The sequence below is a fragment of the Anomalospiza imberbis genome, chromosome 3 (genome assembly GCF_031753505.1).
Source record: "Anomalospiza imberbis isolate Cuckoo-Finch-1a 21T00152 chromosome 3, ASM3175350v1, whole genome shotgun sequence".
NCBI lineage: Eukaryota > Metazoa > Chordata > Aves > Passeriformes > Viduidae > Anomalospiza > Anomalospiza imberbis.
The window spans coordinates 23,758,556-23,776,193 of record NC_089683.1 but is presented as its reverse complement, the minus strand read 5'-3'; the positions used below and the strand labels follow the sequence as shown (position 1 = coordinate 23,776,193).

At 35.5% G+C, this 17,638-nt stretch overlaps 1 protein-coding gene across 3 annotated transcripts in view; it reads right to left on the bottom strand.

Moving 5' to 3' along the window:
- Positions 1 to 675: 675 nt before the first annotated feature.
- MCPH1 (microcephalin 1) overlaps positions 676 to 17,638 on the bottom strand; it is a 125,433-nt gene continuing 108,470 nt past the window's right edge. For all 3 annotated transcript variants that reach the window (XM_068183623.1, XM_068183624.1, XM_068183625.1), the window contains 2 exons: positions 2,790 to 3,027; positions 676 to 940 (listed from right to left, as the gene is read on the bottom strand). In XM_068183623.1, coding sequence (XP_068039724.1) covers positions 885 to 940; positions 2,790 to 3,027 — 294 coding nt within the window. In that variant the 3' untranslated portion in view covers positions 676 to 884. The remainder of the gene's footprint in view (positions 941 to 2,789; positions 3,028 to 17,638) is intronic.

The following is a 17,638-nucleotide window of genomic DNA, read 5'->3' as shown; positions in this document are numbered from 1 at the left end:
ATATATAAACCTCACTTTGTACCTGCTAAAAACATATCTACAGATTAAAGAGGAATTTAACATGTGAGACATTTGCATACATTTTGCAAGAATACCTGAAGGATTTCATAGTATGTTCCCTTTTCAACAGATTTTAGCATTTGAATGATGTGCTCTCTTAATGCATTTAACTGAGAGTCAGTAACTGTTGTTTCAGCCTAGGTCTAAGGTAGACACATTTTGAGATTCAATTAAAGGCATTGAAATAAAACAATATCTTAACTACACATCTGAGCACAATTATTGAGTTTCACTTACTTTTGAAAACTCAGTTTAGAAATGCAAGTTTACACCAGCAGGTGTGAATTGAGCACCATGGGCAACCTTATCCTTTTGCCATAGAAATGTATTTAGCAATGGTGGTGAAGATGTGGCAACATGGCCCTACAGGTGTGTGCAGAGGCACTTGGACTAGAAGAGCCAACAGGATTCCTGCATCTGCCCTGGGATCACAGCTCCTGCTAACTGCACCAGACCCAGCTCAGGCACACTCACCCACGCTGAGTGCGCATCTTTCACTGCACTGCAACATGACCAACCTTGCTTGAAGACTAGAAAATTCCACTCCCTCCCAGTGAATAGTGATTCCTTCAGCTTTTAGCTCCAAAGGTCTTCAACAAATAAACAAAAGGAAGATGACTTTTATTAGGGAAATACTTTATTTCAAAATCTAAAAATTTCACAAGATGAATACTTGCACAAATATTAAAAATGTAGAAATTCTTCCTCTGTACTTATAAGTCTGTAACTTGCATTTTCTCCAAAATTTTCTTCACAGCTTATTTTTTTGTTGAATCCAAGTTAGGCATGTTTCCTTACAACCATATGGAAACTCTTGAGTTAGCTCACATCTGAAAAATGTAGTTTTCCATAGGACATATTGTATGCTGAGTGATTGAATCTAAAATAAATAAAAAAAAAAAAACAGGATTATTTAAAATAAAATGCAAAAGAAACAGATGATAAAGCAACAATGCACTTCAGAGCAGTTTCTGGTATAAAGCAGTTTGGTGGAGTTGAGAACGCAGAGAGAGAAAATAAATGCAAACAGTCAAATGATAATAGTCCAAGCACTTACCATTTACTTAAGTTTTAAAAGGGTGCTGCATTATTGAGCTATGTGCTTTTTGTTCTGGTCAACCTTGAGTGAATTAATTGGCAGCTGGTATTGATAGCAGAAAGCAGATAGCCACAAACCAACTGGATTGCAACAGCTGAGCGTGAAAGATTAGACACACCTTCAGATCTGATTTGTTTGATTAAGACAGCAATTTATAGGTGACACTGTTCATACTATTATGCAGTTGCTGAGAAAGGGGGAGAGCTTCAAAACTCTATATAATTCCTTTAAAGCATCATATAGAAATACTTTTTTCTGAGATTGTATGATTCGTCCAAATGAATTAAAACCCATTAACTGGAGTGTGAGCAGGACATAGTGTTTAGAAATCAGACTGCAAAAATGAACTGAGAAATCTGTAAATGGCACAAAAAATTTAGAGTCTTTTTTGTTAGCAGCTGGATATGCAATTCCTTCAGTCCACTGATGGGCTGAAGGTGGCCTGTGCAGCTGCAGGGAGCTCATGAGACCTGGGGTAAGGCAGACCTCCATGATACCAGTAGAAGAGTGGAACACATGAATCACACACCACTTTAGATCATTGCATATGTCCATCTGGCACTACTATTAGAAACGTTTGTGTTCAGTTTACTCTTATTTTTAGTCCTGCACAAACCTCTGGTTTCATCACCTACTCACTTTTTTTTTTTCTTTTTTTTTTGCACACTTGCTCTCTAAGTCTTCCTGGAAGCTGGAAAAGGAGGTACAATAAACAATGCTACCTTCTTACGCCTCTCTCGCCAATCTTCACAATTTTATCTTATACTTTAAGTACGTATGACATAAAATGTGCATTTAGAGGAGTATTTTTCCTTCATGGCTCACTTTTCCTTTCTTCTTTAATGGTATTTTCATTCAAGTTTTAAGTCATTATGATCTGACAGCATTCGAGGTCAAGAGATTAGGACTTGATTGGCTACTGTCATATAACATCAACTCCTGCAATACATTTATTGCTAGGGTATGAGTGACACACTTTCTGGAGAAGCTTGACAGAGCATATGACATAAATTAAAGCTTATTTCTTCTAAATAAGGTCCCCTTTCGGAAAATACTCATGCTGAAAATAGAGTCTATCAGAATGGGTTGCAAATGAGTTGGAAAAATTACAGACTAAGAACTCAGAAACATAACAGCAGGTGTTAAAAAGAAACTTTTTGCAAGTGAAATGGAGACTGCAAAAATTGTCTTTCAGATGTACAATACAGCATTCAGGAAAATTTATCAAAGGGTGCCAGTCATCATATTTCAGTATTACTATGCCAATTTATACCAGTTAAAACTACGTCTAAAGTTGAAATACATGCTGTTTTAGAAAGTAATTCTCATATAGGCATTTTCCCATAATTTAATTTGCTCTAAATGAAACCATCATACAAAAATAAATTTGAAAATATTCGGATGATATTTGTTCTAGAAAAAATTGAAATGGTGAGTACCAGGACCAACATAAAGCCCTCTTAGCTGTAAGAGAAAGATCTCACCATAGTGACAACTTTCCTGAAAATCTAGCTGTAGCAGTTGGTTCAATTTTCTTCCCTTCATAACCTCAGTTTAGTGAAACACTTTTGATAACTTTTTAAATACATATTCTGCAATATTTTATACAAGTTGAAATTTGGTGTCTCACCTAATACCCATTTTTCTGATAAAGATATTATTTCCTGGTACTTCTTTCCTGGTTTTCTTCCTATACAGATTTTTGCCTGACGTAAGGCTTTACATATTTTCCCTCCTGCCAGCTGTATAAGTTCAATTAGCTGTTTGCAGGGGGGCTGACTGGTAGGAGATACAAACATGACAGGCTGGTTTGAAAAGAGATTCTGCTGGTATTTTCCTGTTGATAGATGACGCTGAAGCCTGCAGATCTGTATTTGAGGAAACAAGAAAATTAATTAACCAATGTGTTACATTTCCACTCAAAGTAAAACTAATTCTTCTTTTTCATAATTCAGAAAAACAAAAAGAAATATATTAGTATGAACTTTACTTTTTCAGGTGTTATCAGAAATTATTGGGTAAAATTTACGAAGAATTTGCTCTACTTGATCAATACAATTCCCAAACCCGATTTTGAGATTATTTCATCATAGGTCAGATGTTTTACCTATAAAGCTTCTTAAAGCACTTGACAATATTATTTTTCACCATAGTCTTACATTCTTACATTGATAACACTGGCCATCACACAGAAATCTGAAAGGATATTATAAATAATTATAATATTGCAGCACAAATAGAAACTGTGATAGACTTTATAATATATAATGCTCGTCAGTTTGTATTGGGGAGTTTACAAACATAGCTACCTCAGAGTTTAAACTTTAGGACTTCTTTTCCCCTCCTGTGCTCCACATAAACAAACTATATTTTCACTCAGATGAATGAAGTAACACAAATGTACCAGCATTCAGAGTGAAACATTTACTGTAAACCCTTTTGTGTCCACAAAACCAGAAGAAGTTCTCTGTGAATGCTGTGCAGCTTGTAACATTTGATCATTATAGCAAAAACCTTCTTGATCTATATAAGGCAAATTTTCTTCTCAGTATATACCTTGCAGAACAGTGTTGTAGCAATTAAAGCCATCTCCTTCAGCTGTAATATGCATAAAAGCAGTGCATACAGCAAGTGTAAACACCATGGTATGCAAAATAAAGTTTTCATACCAAAATTAAAAAAAATTATTGTATTTCTTATTGTGAGGCTGCCATTGACCTGCCAGAGCAATGTAGGTTATAGCTCTATTTTGTATTGTTTGTCAAAGTTTGAAAAATTTATAATGAGACTGGAGTTAATTGCAAGATGAGAACAAAAATAAATGTTTCATATTATGTGATGCTTGGAATTTTTTATACAGATGACAACAAAAGCATGAAGGAAAGGTCATTTTACATATATCTGGTTTATGAGACATCTGAATATAGCGTGTGAGAAGGTGACATCTGAAAAAAACTGGAGCATGTGAGAAGGTGTAACTGGAACAGTGGAAAAAATTAGCTGTTGAGTGGATTCCTTCCACTCCACACATAAACATGCTGTGAAACTATAGGCACTTAAGAATCTAATGTGATAATGTACGTACTTGGCAGATGTGCAGCCAAAGTAAGAATTTCCACCTGATTTGCAGGGGTTTATAAAGCCAAATGGTTCCATGGCATGTTCACAGATAAAAGTCCAAAGTGCCTTAACACTTCTGATCAATGAGCTAGAAGAAGATCATGCAAAGCTTGAAACCCATGGTAACATGAGGCTTCAGCACAGTGGCTCTGTGTCACTGGCCTCTGCTGTTCTGGGACATGACAATCCATGTTTACCAGAATTTTCAGATCTCCTCCATCAATAAATAATTCAGCTTTCTCAGATTGTTAATTCCTTGGTTGCTCTCCTAAGAATAAAATTAGGTTGATTTTTTGCTTTCTGAATTCACTAAGATATAAAGACAGTGAGAGCCATGGATGAAGCAGACGAAAAAGATTCAATCACAACCCAAGAAATACCCTACATTTTCTATTCCTTTGTAAACTTAGGTTTAGGACTGACATAGCACACCTAATCCTGTGTCATAGATGCTAAGTAATGTTGTTGGTCACAGTATCCTTGCAGAGTTATATTGCAGACTTTGGAGGACCCAAACTTATTGAATATATCCGATGGCCCTTCCTGCACCCGATGCCTTGCGTGTTCAGATCTGGATTTGGATTCAGTGGAGTATTGCCTACCTCCATCTGAGCAGAACACTCTTCTAGGAGTGCCTGACTGCTGGGCATCTTGGTGTCAACAAAACGAGAAAATTAATAATTGTACTGTTTTAATACATGGTATCAGATTTGGAATTCTCTAATAGTACTTTTTGTGATGGGTCTTGTGAGGCTTAGAGGCCATGATGACTTTCTTAAAAGAGACTAGGTCAGGAACATAAGCCACTTTGCAATCTGCGATGTACAGAGCAGTGTGATTTTGGTATTACTAGGATTGCAATCATTACTCTTAATTTAAAAACTGTGCTATTGTGAAACTATTAAAGTGCTTGTTGTAAGCACTTTCAACAAATTAAAGTATGCACTATAGTGAAAAATAACAATCTCTTTGTATCAACCTCATAACAGCTTCATGACAAATGCAATGTCATCTTAGTTCCTCTGACACTGCGCTCCTTGGAATTATTGGCACAAATTACATGCAACTGATAGAAAAAAGACAATTCCAAAGAGGGTATAGTCCTAATTTATCTACAATAGATTAGATTTAACTAAAAAAGACAAAAGTCACACTGGTTTTGTCAGCCTGAAAGTCTAAGATTTTAAAGATAAAAATTATTAGAATTGGTAAGTTTTTCTCTTAAGAAGGCAGTAGGACTTGTGTTAGATAGAAGACACCAAATATAAATTGTTGCAATCTGCTATTTTCTGCATATTTTAGAGAATGTTATTTAAAAGGGCTAATTGTATTCCTGCTTCCTAAAAAAATTCCCCTGAAAGGATTTATTTGCTGCCATTGTAATGAAAACTCATTTGTATGCTACATCTTCCTATAGACACAGCTGTTGGATGAAATTAATATTAAAGTAAATGTGTACATAGCTAATCATAAAATCAGGAAACCCAAATTTTAAGGACCTCACAGCACTCACCTCAGCTCATGTCCACAATCAGCACGCTTTATTTATGCATTCAGTACATAGTAGGAGTACCCAGAGAAGGGAAATGCTGCTGTGCTGTAGAGCGGGTTTTCTTAAACTGCGTTTACAATTCCATCTGGGTTCATTAGCAGTGCATTTGAGAGGAGGACAGGGCAAGAACACAGCACATCGCGGTGGTAGCATCAAAGGAAGGGTTCAACATGCACTGTCATCTCTGCACTTCCTTTGTCTGGAGTACCACCACCTCCTTCCCAATCAGCTGTGCCTGGATTTGCTCAAGCACACCGGATCCACTCACAGGCCACAGAGAGGCAAAAAATCACAGCGTTTACTTTCAGAGCTCAGAGAGGAGTCTGGAAGGTTAACTTTGCTTTCTGGCCCACTGGCCTGAAAGTTACACTGCTGGCCAGCTGCTGAAGGGCAGCCAGCTGACCACACAGATTTTGGTAAGGGGATGAGAGGGCACAATCAAGCTCTTACCCCTGAATTGACTCAGCTGCCTCTGCAGCATCAAAGCCTTTACGACACTCCAGGGGTGCTCCCAGTCCTTTGAAACCATACCCATTTCATGCAAACTTTTACAAATAAATAAATAATTCCTTAGCAGAGGCCAAGCCTGGGAAAATATTAGATCCCAAAGGCAACTATTTCCACAAATTGTGGCTCTATAAGTCAGTAGTTATAGTTATAGTTGTGTTAGTGCCTATTAGACAGCACTGATTTTCATTTCCAATGGTATTCTTTAGCAGATGAACACTAAAACTAACCCATCTATTTAATCTTTTTGGTAAGACTCTAACCATGAACATCCTTTCACTAGCTGGATGAATGGCAGGAAGACACCTTTTACATGCATACATTTCTCATAAATGTACCATTAATGTAGTTATTTATTTGAACCTATTTATTTGAAGTTTTAAATGGAAAAAAAAATACTGCTGACAGAAGTAAAACTTAAGGAGAATGTATAATAAATAAATAAAGTCTTTCTTTGTTAAAAAGTAAAAAAATCGCAACAAAACTTCTCCAACTATTGTCCTTCCTGTAACTCACTTTCAATCCCCCCAAGTCAAAGAGCATATAGCATACAAACTCCTAAGCTTGGTAGTTTTGTATAGGACTGTATGAGAATAACTCCTGCTGGGCAAAGTGCCAGAACAAACACAAAACTCCATAAACTCCAGCGTAGGCAGCTATCAAGTGCTACAAAGGTATTATCTCTGAATAATACCTGAATTCATGCAATATGTAAGAAAATAAATATTTTGGATGTACATTGAAATTTTTAAGCACCGAAACAGCTAATTTTCTATATACAGCACTCCGTTTTCAGTGTCCAATTTTCAGAAAATAGCACATGAAGAAATGTGCAGCCTAAATTACTATTAGAATAATAATATTTCACAAAAATGAAATTAAGAGTATGGTTATGATTTATTACAATTAATAAAAATTGTATTTGTAGCCTAGAATTGATAAAGTGAAGCACTGGCTTCAAAATGACTACACATAATGTAGGCATCTTTAATGATTACACATCTGAAAGTTTGTGCATGCACTGCACAATCAATGTATACATTATTAATCTTCATTCTTAATTTCAATTATTGACTATAGATAAATAAATCTAAAAAATCCCTTATGATTTATTTTATAATTAATATTTGAGCACTTAATATAGTAATTATGAAAACATGGAAAGCTGTAATGTCTTGGTTATTGTTACTTGCAAAAATAATGAATATATTCTATTAAATACAAAGAGCAGAAAATTGCAGACACAAGCTTTAAGAAAGAAGATTGTAGATTTTATGGTTTATATCTGTCTAAAGACTGATTATTATTTCATTTGAAATTGATGATCAAAAATTGACTTATTGCTCATTTTCAGTAAAAAGAAAACTGACTGTTGAAGTTTTAAGGATTAGTTCACTACTCTGCAAATATTAAATGACAAAACCCCTACAAAACTGATGAACACCAAACCCCGCAGGCTTTATGCTTTGATAATGTACAAATTTAACAGTAAAAGACATATAAAATAGCATATTAATTTAATATAGTTTAGTGGTGTTGCTGGGGAAATATTGAGCTCTAAGACTTTAATATTCACATTATTTCAGTATGGATCAATATATTGCCTAAGTAATGTTTACATTTTCAGTTGCTACAATTCTTTATGAAGCCCTTGTGAGGAACAAAATCACAATTATATCCCTGTTAGGAATCCTTACACTTGCATGGTGATATGCATTTTTGGACTGTCATTTAGTAAAAATTTAAAAGAAAAACACATATGTGGAGCCCCATGTACATAGAGATCAAGAGCTTACATCCACACAAGTGAACCATCAGCCTGCTTCTGATGAAAAGGAGGAGAATATTGCAGTGTGCAGACTTCTGAAATTTCAGTTACCCTGCAGTGAGGAATTTGCAGAATCTGCAGGACTCTTCAGGGATCAAGGAGTGATTTATGTTAACAATGCAGTGCTGCTGCAAGAAAAAGAAGAAATGCTTTCTTTTTCATCTTTCTAAGTATCAGGTTTAATAGGATAGAAGCAACTAATCAAGTAGCAACTCTATTTTTGTAGGAAAACATGTGCCATAAATTTTCAACTTAAATTAAAAGCTCATCATTTTAGTTTGTTGGGGTTTTTTATTATTTTATCACTTGGCTGAGTTTTTTTAACATGTTAGTAATATTAAAATTGAAATAATATTCAGTAAAAGCTTTAAAAACTACATTGAAATGCTGCACTAGAAAAAGAAATTGGTGCTGTCTGGCATGAAAACAGCATGTTAAGATCTGGAAACAACTTCCTTCGACAAGCAGTTTCACAAAAAAATAGATCCTTAGCTTTTAAGAATGTTGTCTCAGTTAATGGAACACCACATTGATGCAGGATCCCAACTGGTTCTGGATGTACTGCCATCCTATTATCTCAACAGCACCCAAACCTCCTCATTCCACTCTTGGGCATGACATGCATTTGTTATTGCTAGTGATGTTTTTAATTCTCAGAGCAAAAATCAACTTGCAATATTCATGCAATATAAATTAATTACTAATATTGCATCTTTATCTCTGACTGTTTATTGAAACAATGCTATCTCATTGCTTATTGATATCCTTTGGCTGAAACAGAAACTCCCTGTCTGTCAAGACTTCAGACAGCCAGAAGTGGGAACATTTTGAACGCTTCATAAGGCTACATCTGCCCCCCAGCACATGCGCACACACGGAGATTGTGTACAGGCAAACAGGCCATAGTACAGTCCTCGTGCTCTGAGCCAGGAGCCACACATAGAGTAGAAAATTTGGTCCAGAAAAAAGAAACTTTCAGTGTCTGGTCTTGGAAAATAAAAGGGAAAGCAAAAGGAGAAATAGCATACAGTTAAGACTGTATTATCTGAAAAGTTTTTCAAAACAGTTTCTTCCCCTCCTCTGATACTCCTTTACATAAGAGTTTCCTGGCCAAGGTGAGGGTGAAGCAAGAACCTTGAATCCAGACAATTTAGCTGATATTGTTTCTTTCTACTGCATTTTGGCAGACAACCGTGCTTCTCTCAAATCCCACAGACTGATAAGAAAAGTTAATTTCACCAATTTATTCTCTGAAAGACTGAGTCCCAATGGGAATATTGTATGAAAATGTTTGGCAAATAAATCTACTGTTTGGCAGATATTCAAAATTATACTGGAAGATGTCTGAACCATTTTTTTTCCGGCATAGCAATTTTTTGCAGGAAAAGAAAAAATAACATATTTTTAGTTTAATTTCCTTGTTTTCCAGAGGTAGAACTATTTTAAAAAACTACATAATTCAATGTAATCAACTATAGATTAATAAAAAAAAAATCAGGGTAATGCATTGTCTTTTCCCTTTTGAGAATTACTATGACTTGCAAATCAAGGAGCTGTATTTCCTATATATATAATTTAAAAACACTCTGATAACATTGTATGATAAGGTCACTTTACTATAACTACTTGCTTAGAACTTCAAAAATATTCTGAAATAAATATATTTGCATTTGGCTTCAACACAAAGTATTTTTGAAATTAAAAAGTCCTTTAATTACAAATTAGCTAACTAAGAAATTATTTTTCAGGACTAGAAATTTAAACCTTTCTTCTGAAATACCTGAAAACTTGTCCTTCCATTTCATCTTATTTCAAGAGAACTCAAGTGACTACCAGGCAGTGGTAAGAATGCAAATTGCAATCGCAAATTGATATCAAAATTCTGCAAATTATAATTGGGAAGGGTTTTCCTCACCGGAATATCAATAAAGCAGCCCTGTTCCATGCCCCATGCCAAAGTGGTGTATGAGTGTGGCACATGCACCTCTGAGCCCTGCACCACTGGCATATCATGAGGGTTACAGTGTACTACATGTGACAAGTCCCCAAGAATCCCTGTAAAATTTAAAGATAGAAATCTTCCATCTCCATACACAATCTAGTCCAATGCTTATCTTCTCTCACAGTTAGAAAGCTTTCCTTAATGATATAACCTAAATTGCCTCTGATGCATTTTCAGCCCATTATTTCTTGTCCTAGTGCCAAGCACACGGAGAACAATTTCTTCTTTTCCTCTTTGCAACAACCTTTAAATATTTGAAGGCAGTTATCATGTCTCCACTCAGTTGTCTCTAGACTAAACAAACACAGTTCTTTCAGTCTTTGCGCTGGGGTCATATTTTGTAGACCTCTGATAGTTTTGTTACTCTACCCTGGATTTTTGCCAATGGATCCCACATCTTTCCTGAAGAGCAATGCCCAAAACTAGACATGGTATTCCAGCTCAAGCCTCACCACTGCTCTCTGCACACTGCAAAAAATTAATGTGTCTTATGCTTAGCATTCCTGTTAACACATCCTTGAATGCCTGCTTCTTTTAACAGAGTATGACAGAAGTTACATATATTGGTTCAGATCCCCTAAAATATTGAGTCACTCTTTGGGCAGAAATATTGCATTGTCACTCTGCAGATGATTATTTCTCTGCCTTTGCACTTGCCTTTACTGAACTCCATCATACTTACTTCTGACCATTTCTTCTATCTCTCAAGGTTAATTCCAATCTGTTGTAGCTTAGCCCTGGTGGCAGCTAAGCACCGCAGAGCCGCTTGCTTCCTCATTCTGAGGGATGTTGGGAGGGAGGAGATTCACAAGGGTGAAAGTGAGAAAACTCATGAGGTGAGATGAAGACAGTTTAGTAATTAACTGACAGAGTGCATCTCCAATTCTACTAACTTTAGGTCATGATTAATCAGACTTTACAGCCTGGTAGCTTAGCAAAAGCCTAGATAACAAATACAGTATATGGATGCAATAGCTGTACATTTTATGCCAATTGTTCCCACATGTCCTGGTGTGGTGGCCTTATTATGTGTATGACAAAGAGCTCATGTGAGCATTTATGGATCTTCTGTGCAGGAGATCTAAGTGAGAAATGTTGAATCTACCATTTTATATCTGGCATTATTGGTAGGACTCTCTACCTAACAGAGTTTGTAGATGCATGCAAGTTCATATGTCTCAAAAACAAGAAAATAAGAACAGAAAGTTTCTTCCCTTAATTCAAATGACAGTTGAACAAAAGCATACAAACCAAGAAAATCTTAGCCTCCAAATAATTTGATTTAGACAACCAGCCATGATTTTAAAAGGTATGCAATATAGAGATGGACCTGTTTTCCCTCACAGCTGACAAAGATCTATTCTTGATGGATTTATCCTCACAGGACCTTTGGCAACATGATACTTACATTTTTACTGGTTTAGTTTAATGCAATTTTGAAACTAATCTGTTAGTCATTCCCATGAAGTGTACTTTAAGTTTTCACTGTGGAGCAGCCATCGGGGCACAGATTGTACTCCATTTGGATGGAATACACTCAGAAGATGGGCTCGGTTCAGTGGAGCAGGCTGGAATGAGCCCAGAGCCTGAAGTGTGTGTGATGTGCACGGTACTGTCATCACTCACTCACGCACTCTGCAGATCCCTTTCCAGTTGCCCGGATCACTGACTCCTAGACACAGGCACCAGAGAGCATGGAGTCACTTCTGGCAGATGTAATGGAGTAGTGATATAGGTATGGGATGCTTCTTTCAAATGGAAGTATTAACTGCACAAAAATAATGACCTCAACTAAATGTAGGCTATCATTTAACAGCTGCAACTTGCCCATATTGGTATCTCATAGTTCATTCTCATACAGCAACAAGAAGAAGGAAGATCAGCTGCATTTTGGCATTTATTCCCTCATATTGCAACCATTTACCCATATTTCATATATGGTCTCCTCTAGGCTTACTGAACTCTCCCAACCCACATAAGGCAAATTGTTTGCTGAGTTTTTGTTTTAAGCAGACCAGTGCATGAGACCAGTATGTTATTAATTTCAGCAGAGTAGCTTAAGGAATGAAGTGTTAATGAAGTAAATAGCAATATTTAATCATATGGGAGTAAACACATCTGCATTTTCATAGACTGAAAGAATACATTTCCAGATAACTATATTTCAGTGATGAAAGACCACACTGAAACAGAAATTCCATGAGCTAATAACATGCTGCACTTAATGGAGGGCAACTTGATACTCCCCATGGTTAAATACTACAAATGATGAAGACACAAGGCATGGAAGTCCAGTATTTGCATTAAAGAAAAAAATTCAAAATTATAAGCTCATTTCAACTACCTTAGGCTTTTCAGATATTGGATCATTTTGGACAGTCCAAAATTTTTTTTTAATCAGCACAGGATATTGTGCAGTGAGTTTCAAGAATGACATTTGTTTTGCTGGCTTAGAGAAGTGGGGAATCCTTCCATTTGCCTTTAACAGTAAATGATAAATCCAGTGCTGTCAACAGATTTGCTATACCTGGCAATGTGCAGATGAATAATACTTTGATAAATAAAAGAGTTTTCTATTCCAGTAATAACAAAGTGAGTAATCTTGTTGAAAGGAAAAGCCTGGCAAATGTGAAGGGTTACACAGATGCTCCCAAATGTCTCATTCCCCAAACAGTTGTATGAACCCATAATAAATGCAATCTTAACATTTAAAATAATTGCTAGTTTTATCTTTAAAATATGAAAATGTAAGTCCTTTTGCTGTGTCTCAGCAGACTGAATTGTTTTACATGAAGACAGAATACATTCTTCTCTCTACTCTTCAGTTTTAGTAGAATGCCATTGCAACGCCCAGCAGTAACTCAGTGTGTGCCAAACATGAATATTTTTAAGTTTCATTTGAGTTTTAGAGGCTACAGTAAGTGATGGGAACACAATTGTCTTGGGAATCTACAAATAACTTAAAAAAAGCTCATAAATCTGGCTTTCATGTTTAGGTTTTCAACAGCTTTATGAAATATGTCAAAGCTTGAACACAGTGAGTTCGTTTTCCTTCAGATTTCTGAGGATTCGCTTTTCAATCTTTTTTGATATGCTGCAGAGAAACAAATAAAAAGGACTTGGCTTTAAAAACTTAGGCATCAGCAAATTAGTTTTTTAAAGTTGCTTTCTTATTTTAATATTTTTGTATCAACAGAGGAAAAAACTAAGTAAGGCAGCCTAAAGTATTCTCTCATCAAAACACAACAAAATGTTTCTGTTTAGCACACAATATATTGCAACATACCAAACAAAATACTAACAAAAATGTGATGTATAATTAAAAGGTTTTTTTCTTATATTGTTTAAAAAAAGATGCATCATAATGACTAAGCACAACAGAAACCTGGAAATCAGAAGTTCCATGCAAACTCTCTACTTATAGGGAAACATGCACTACAGTGATAATTAGCAGGGAATTCTTGGTTTTTAAAATATGAACTAAAGAGTCAGTTGAAATTACATCAAAGTTCAGCAGCAAAAGTCTTTAAAATTGTCTGAGAACCACAAAAATGAGCCCACTCAAAGAGATTACCTGGCATCACACATGGTGCAACGGCTGTGGAATGCTGCCCACTGCAAAACTAGACCTGATTTAGGCTGCTTTCAGAAACTCCCAAAAGAACTGCTATCAAGATTACCTCTGGTCTATAACTTCCCTGAGTAGCACTCCTTGGCAGGAATACTTCTTTATGTGTAATAACATCTCCACTTAATCTATGTCACAAATTGGAAGATCCCATAGGAAGAATGGAAATCTGAGACATTTAATCCTCCAGCACTAAAAGTAGCAAGTGGAGTTGCCAGCACACACAGAGCAAAAAAAAAAAACAACCCGCTAGCTGTTCAAATATTTGACCAGGTGGGTTTTATCAATTCTGTTTTAAAATTACCATTACTCAAGAAAAGTTTTTTGGAGAGGACCACTTTCTTCATAGGTGCTAAACAAAAGACATTACTAACGATTTCTGGTTGAAGATTATTTTCATGAATGATTGTACTTTTTAGCATGACAATAATATCAGAACTTTGACTATATTGTGACAGCAAGCTGGGACTGTCTTCTGTATAATTGAAGGAGAAATATTTATGTTGTGAATGTAGAGTAAGTTTAAAGTTATGATAGTTGGTGGGGTAATTGCCGAGTACCTGACACTAAATTTATTGTCTTTGCTCTTATTTCTCAAGTTAAGGATAAGCATTTGAAAAGGATTTGTTTTAATAAAGTGAAAAAAATGAATTCACAAAGCACAGTCGTAAGCTGTGCATGGTAACAAATAATGCTCTTCTAAAAGTAACCAATTCCAGTACCTGTCTGAGGAATTGACACTTGTGAACTTGTGAGCTAATACACCAAACACATTTGCAGCAGATCACCCCACTGTTTTCTTCTCAAGAGTCTACAGGAGGCAGAGCAGATATTGTGTCAGTAACCTGATCAAATGCTAGAGGAAAACAGAAGCCTAACATGTTGTTGCTGCGAGTAAGAAATTTGAAACATAAACCTTATTTGGAATACAATCTTATTCCTGATTGGGATTTCAGATGCATTTGGGATTTCAACATGTAATAACATTTCTGCTTTTTTTCCTTTTTTTATGACTTATTTCTGATTTAACTTTTTTTCAGTGACAAAGATAATAGAACAATATTAATTTGACGTATTTGATATTTGCATTTGGTCTTGCAGGAACTCTCTTAATGAAGATAAAAATATGACACAAAAGGTGAAGCTATTGAAGTGCTAATCTGAAGTGGCAATCTAAAATCAATTCACAAGAAAGTCCACTTCTGTTTACTGAAAATCTAATCTTCTAAAAACCTTTAAAAAAAATATTGTAAATTCCATATGGAATTTGGGTTTGTTTTAAATTTGAGCTTGCCAGTTATGACATAGTTAAATACAGAGAACTAGGCAGACTCATTATGGTAGTGGACTTTCAGTGACTTCTTATGCTAGCTGGGCAAAGTTTGTAGGGTCAAACTTCTGACCCTGTCCTCCTTTCTGAGTTCCTTTCCTATATTCCTGCTGTTTTTTGTCTAAGAATGGTGCCCAATTGAGTGTCTACTACTTCCTAGTCTATCTGGATTTTACCTGAAGTGCTTTAGCTTTAGTGAAAGCAGAAAGCCTTTTCAAGAGGCTGTCATTGCATATGCAAGCAGTTCCAATTTGAAAACCAAAGGATACTCAATAAGTACTGTCCATGAGCAACTGGGATTTGAGCTTAAATGCAAGATAAATATCCTGAAGCACAAACAGCCACAGTCTTCAAGCAAAACTAGTAGTTATTTTCTAGTCACACATCTGGATATCTTAGATAAAATACAAATGCTCAATAATGCTCAATGCTTAGATAAAATACAAATGCTCAATAATGCTCAATGCTTAGATAAAATACAAATGCTCAATGCTTCTCTCCTGCAAACTAGTTTTCTAGTAAATGTATGTAAATAAATATTTATCATATCTGGCTTTGCCCCACTCCATAATTCCCACTAAAATCCATGGGGATAAGGTGGGTGTATCAGGAATACAGCTTTAGTCCTCTAATAATGCAAACTCTCATGAAGGTAACTGTTTGCTTGCACACATACTATATTAAAGTATATACACTAAGAGAATGAGGAAAAAGATTATAATCTAGCCAGTCCTACATAGGGGAAAAAGTTCAAAAATGTCCTGCATACTCACTGAATCACATATATATATTTATTTTAAAATTCTATTAAATTTAAAATTGAGGAGCTAGCATGGTAGTTCTGATACTACCCAGGGAATATTTTTTTAAATGACATTACTGATTAAAGTCTAATGCATTTGTCCTTATGCTGTGGACTGATACTGAGAGAGCTATAGAGCCATCATTGCTCAGACTGTTAATAGAGGCAAGAACTCACTGCACAACACTGGAATACTCCTGGGGTTAAACAGAGAAATAGTAGTGATGTGATTTGGAGGGAATTCAATAAGTCCTTCTTATTAAAGAGAGGCCAGTGTCATACAGACTTTGTAGGGAGGGAAAGCTAAATCTTCTCCAAGAAGATACACACATAAACACCAAAGTGGTTTCTAATGATTTCACAGCTAAACAAAACTATATGGCATTGTCATGCTCTTCTCTGCTATATAACAGACCTCCTATTACAAACAAACATGACATTTAAAAATTAAGTAATCCCATACTAAACTTAAAATAGTAGTTTTATCAATTACAACTTTATCATAGCCGATTACCTCTCCAGTTTGAAATAAAGCTGAAATCAGGTATGACGTGACTGGAGAAGGAAAAATCAAAATACTTTGACTAGGCAAGTTCAATATTATTTCATAAATAAAAGGAATACACCGGGTTTTTTATGTTCATTAAAAGCTGAATATATTCACTGAGACACACTTTGGTAGTGCCAGTATGATACAGTCACAAAGCATGCACATCAGGGTGACAGCTCAAAAGCAACAGAGAGCTTTGCACATAATCTAAAACTAAATCTGTATGTAATTTCCTTCCCTTTGTTAATTGAAGATTAAAACTAAATCAAGGGGAAGCCTTCTATGAGGCTACTTCCAACAACAGATGACTCAACTAGCACCTGAGAATTTGTTGTGCTAGTGTGTACTGAGGTTCTGAACTTCCTGTTTCAATAAAATACCAAACAAGTTGTGTTTCCTTTACAAATAAGCTATTACATCAAACCCTGTTCCTATAATTTTAGTTTTTGTCCTCATTCCAACATTTTCTTTGGCAAATGTAGAAACATTCTAATTAAAGAGAAGAGAAAAACAAGCATCATTCATCATGGTAAGACTGAATGCTCAAGAGAACATCCTTACTGGTTACTTGTTCATTCAGTTTAATTTGGCTTTTTAAGTGCACTTAATTATGGAATGCAGTTCTCTGAGATGAAACATGGGTAGCAAGGTTTCCACTAATAGTGTCTTGTGAAAGCTATTAAAGGTAATAATTCCTCTAATGCCATACAAATGTAATACCACCTGTGTAAAGTATTTAAAAATATTTTTAGAACACCATAATACTTTAAATACACTATTCTTTAACATATCATTTGAACTTTTTGAAAGTGGAAATGTCCCTGTGTTGTCGTCAGCATGATCTATAAGAGCAATAAGAATCCTTTCCAATGTCCTCTTTTCTTAATTTTCACATTTTGACCTCTATCTACTTCATATGCAATTAACCATAAGAAAGACAAATTCCCATGAAAAGGTAAATACCAGGCCTGCAAACACAGCATAATTGTCTGCTTAAGTACAATACTGCCTATATATTATAACATATGTGGTTTCTTTCCTAAATTTATTTAACCAGAGGGCTGGAAGTGCTGATTCACCCAGTCAGAAGCTCAAACTTAAAATTACTCTATAATAGGAGTTATAATTAATCAAACAAATGTCATTTTGGATAAGTCCAT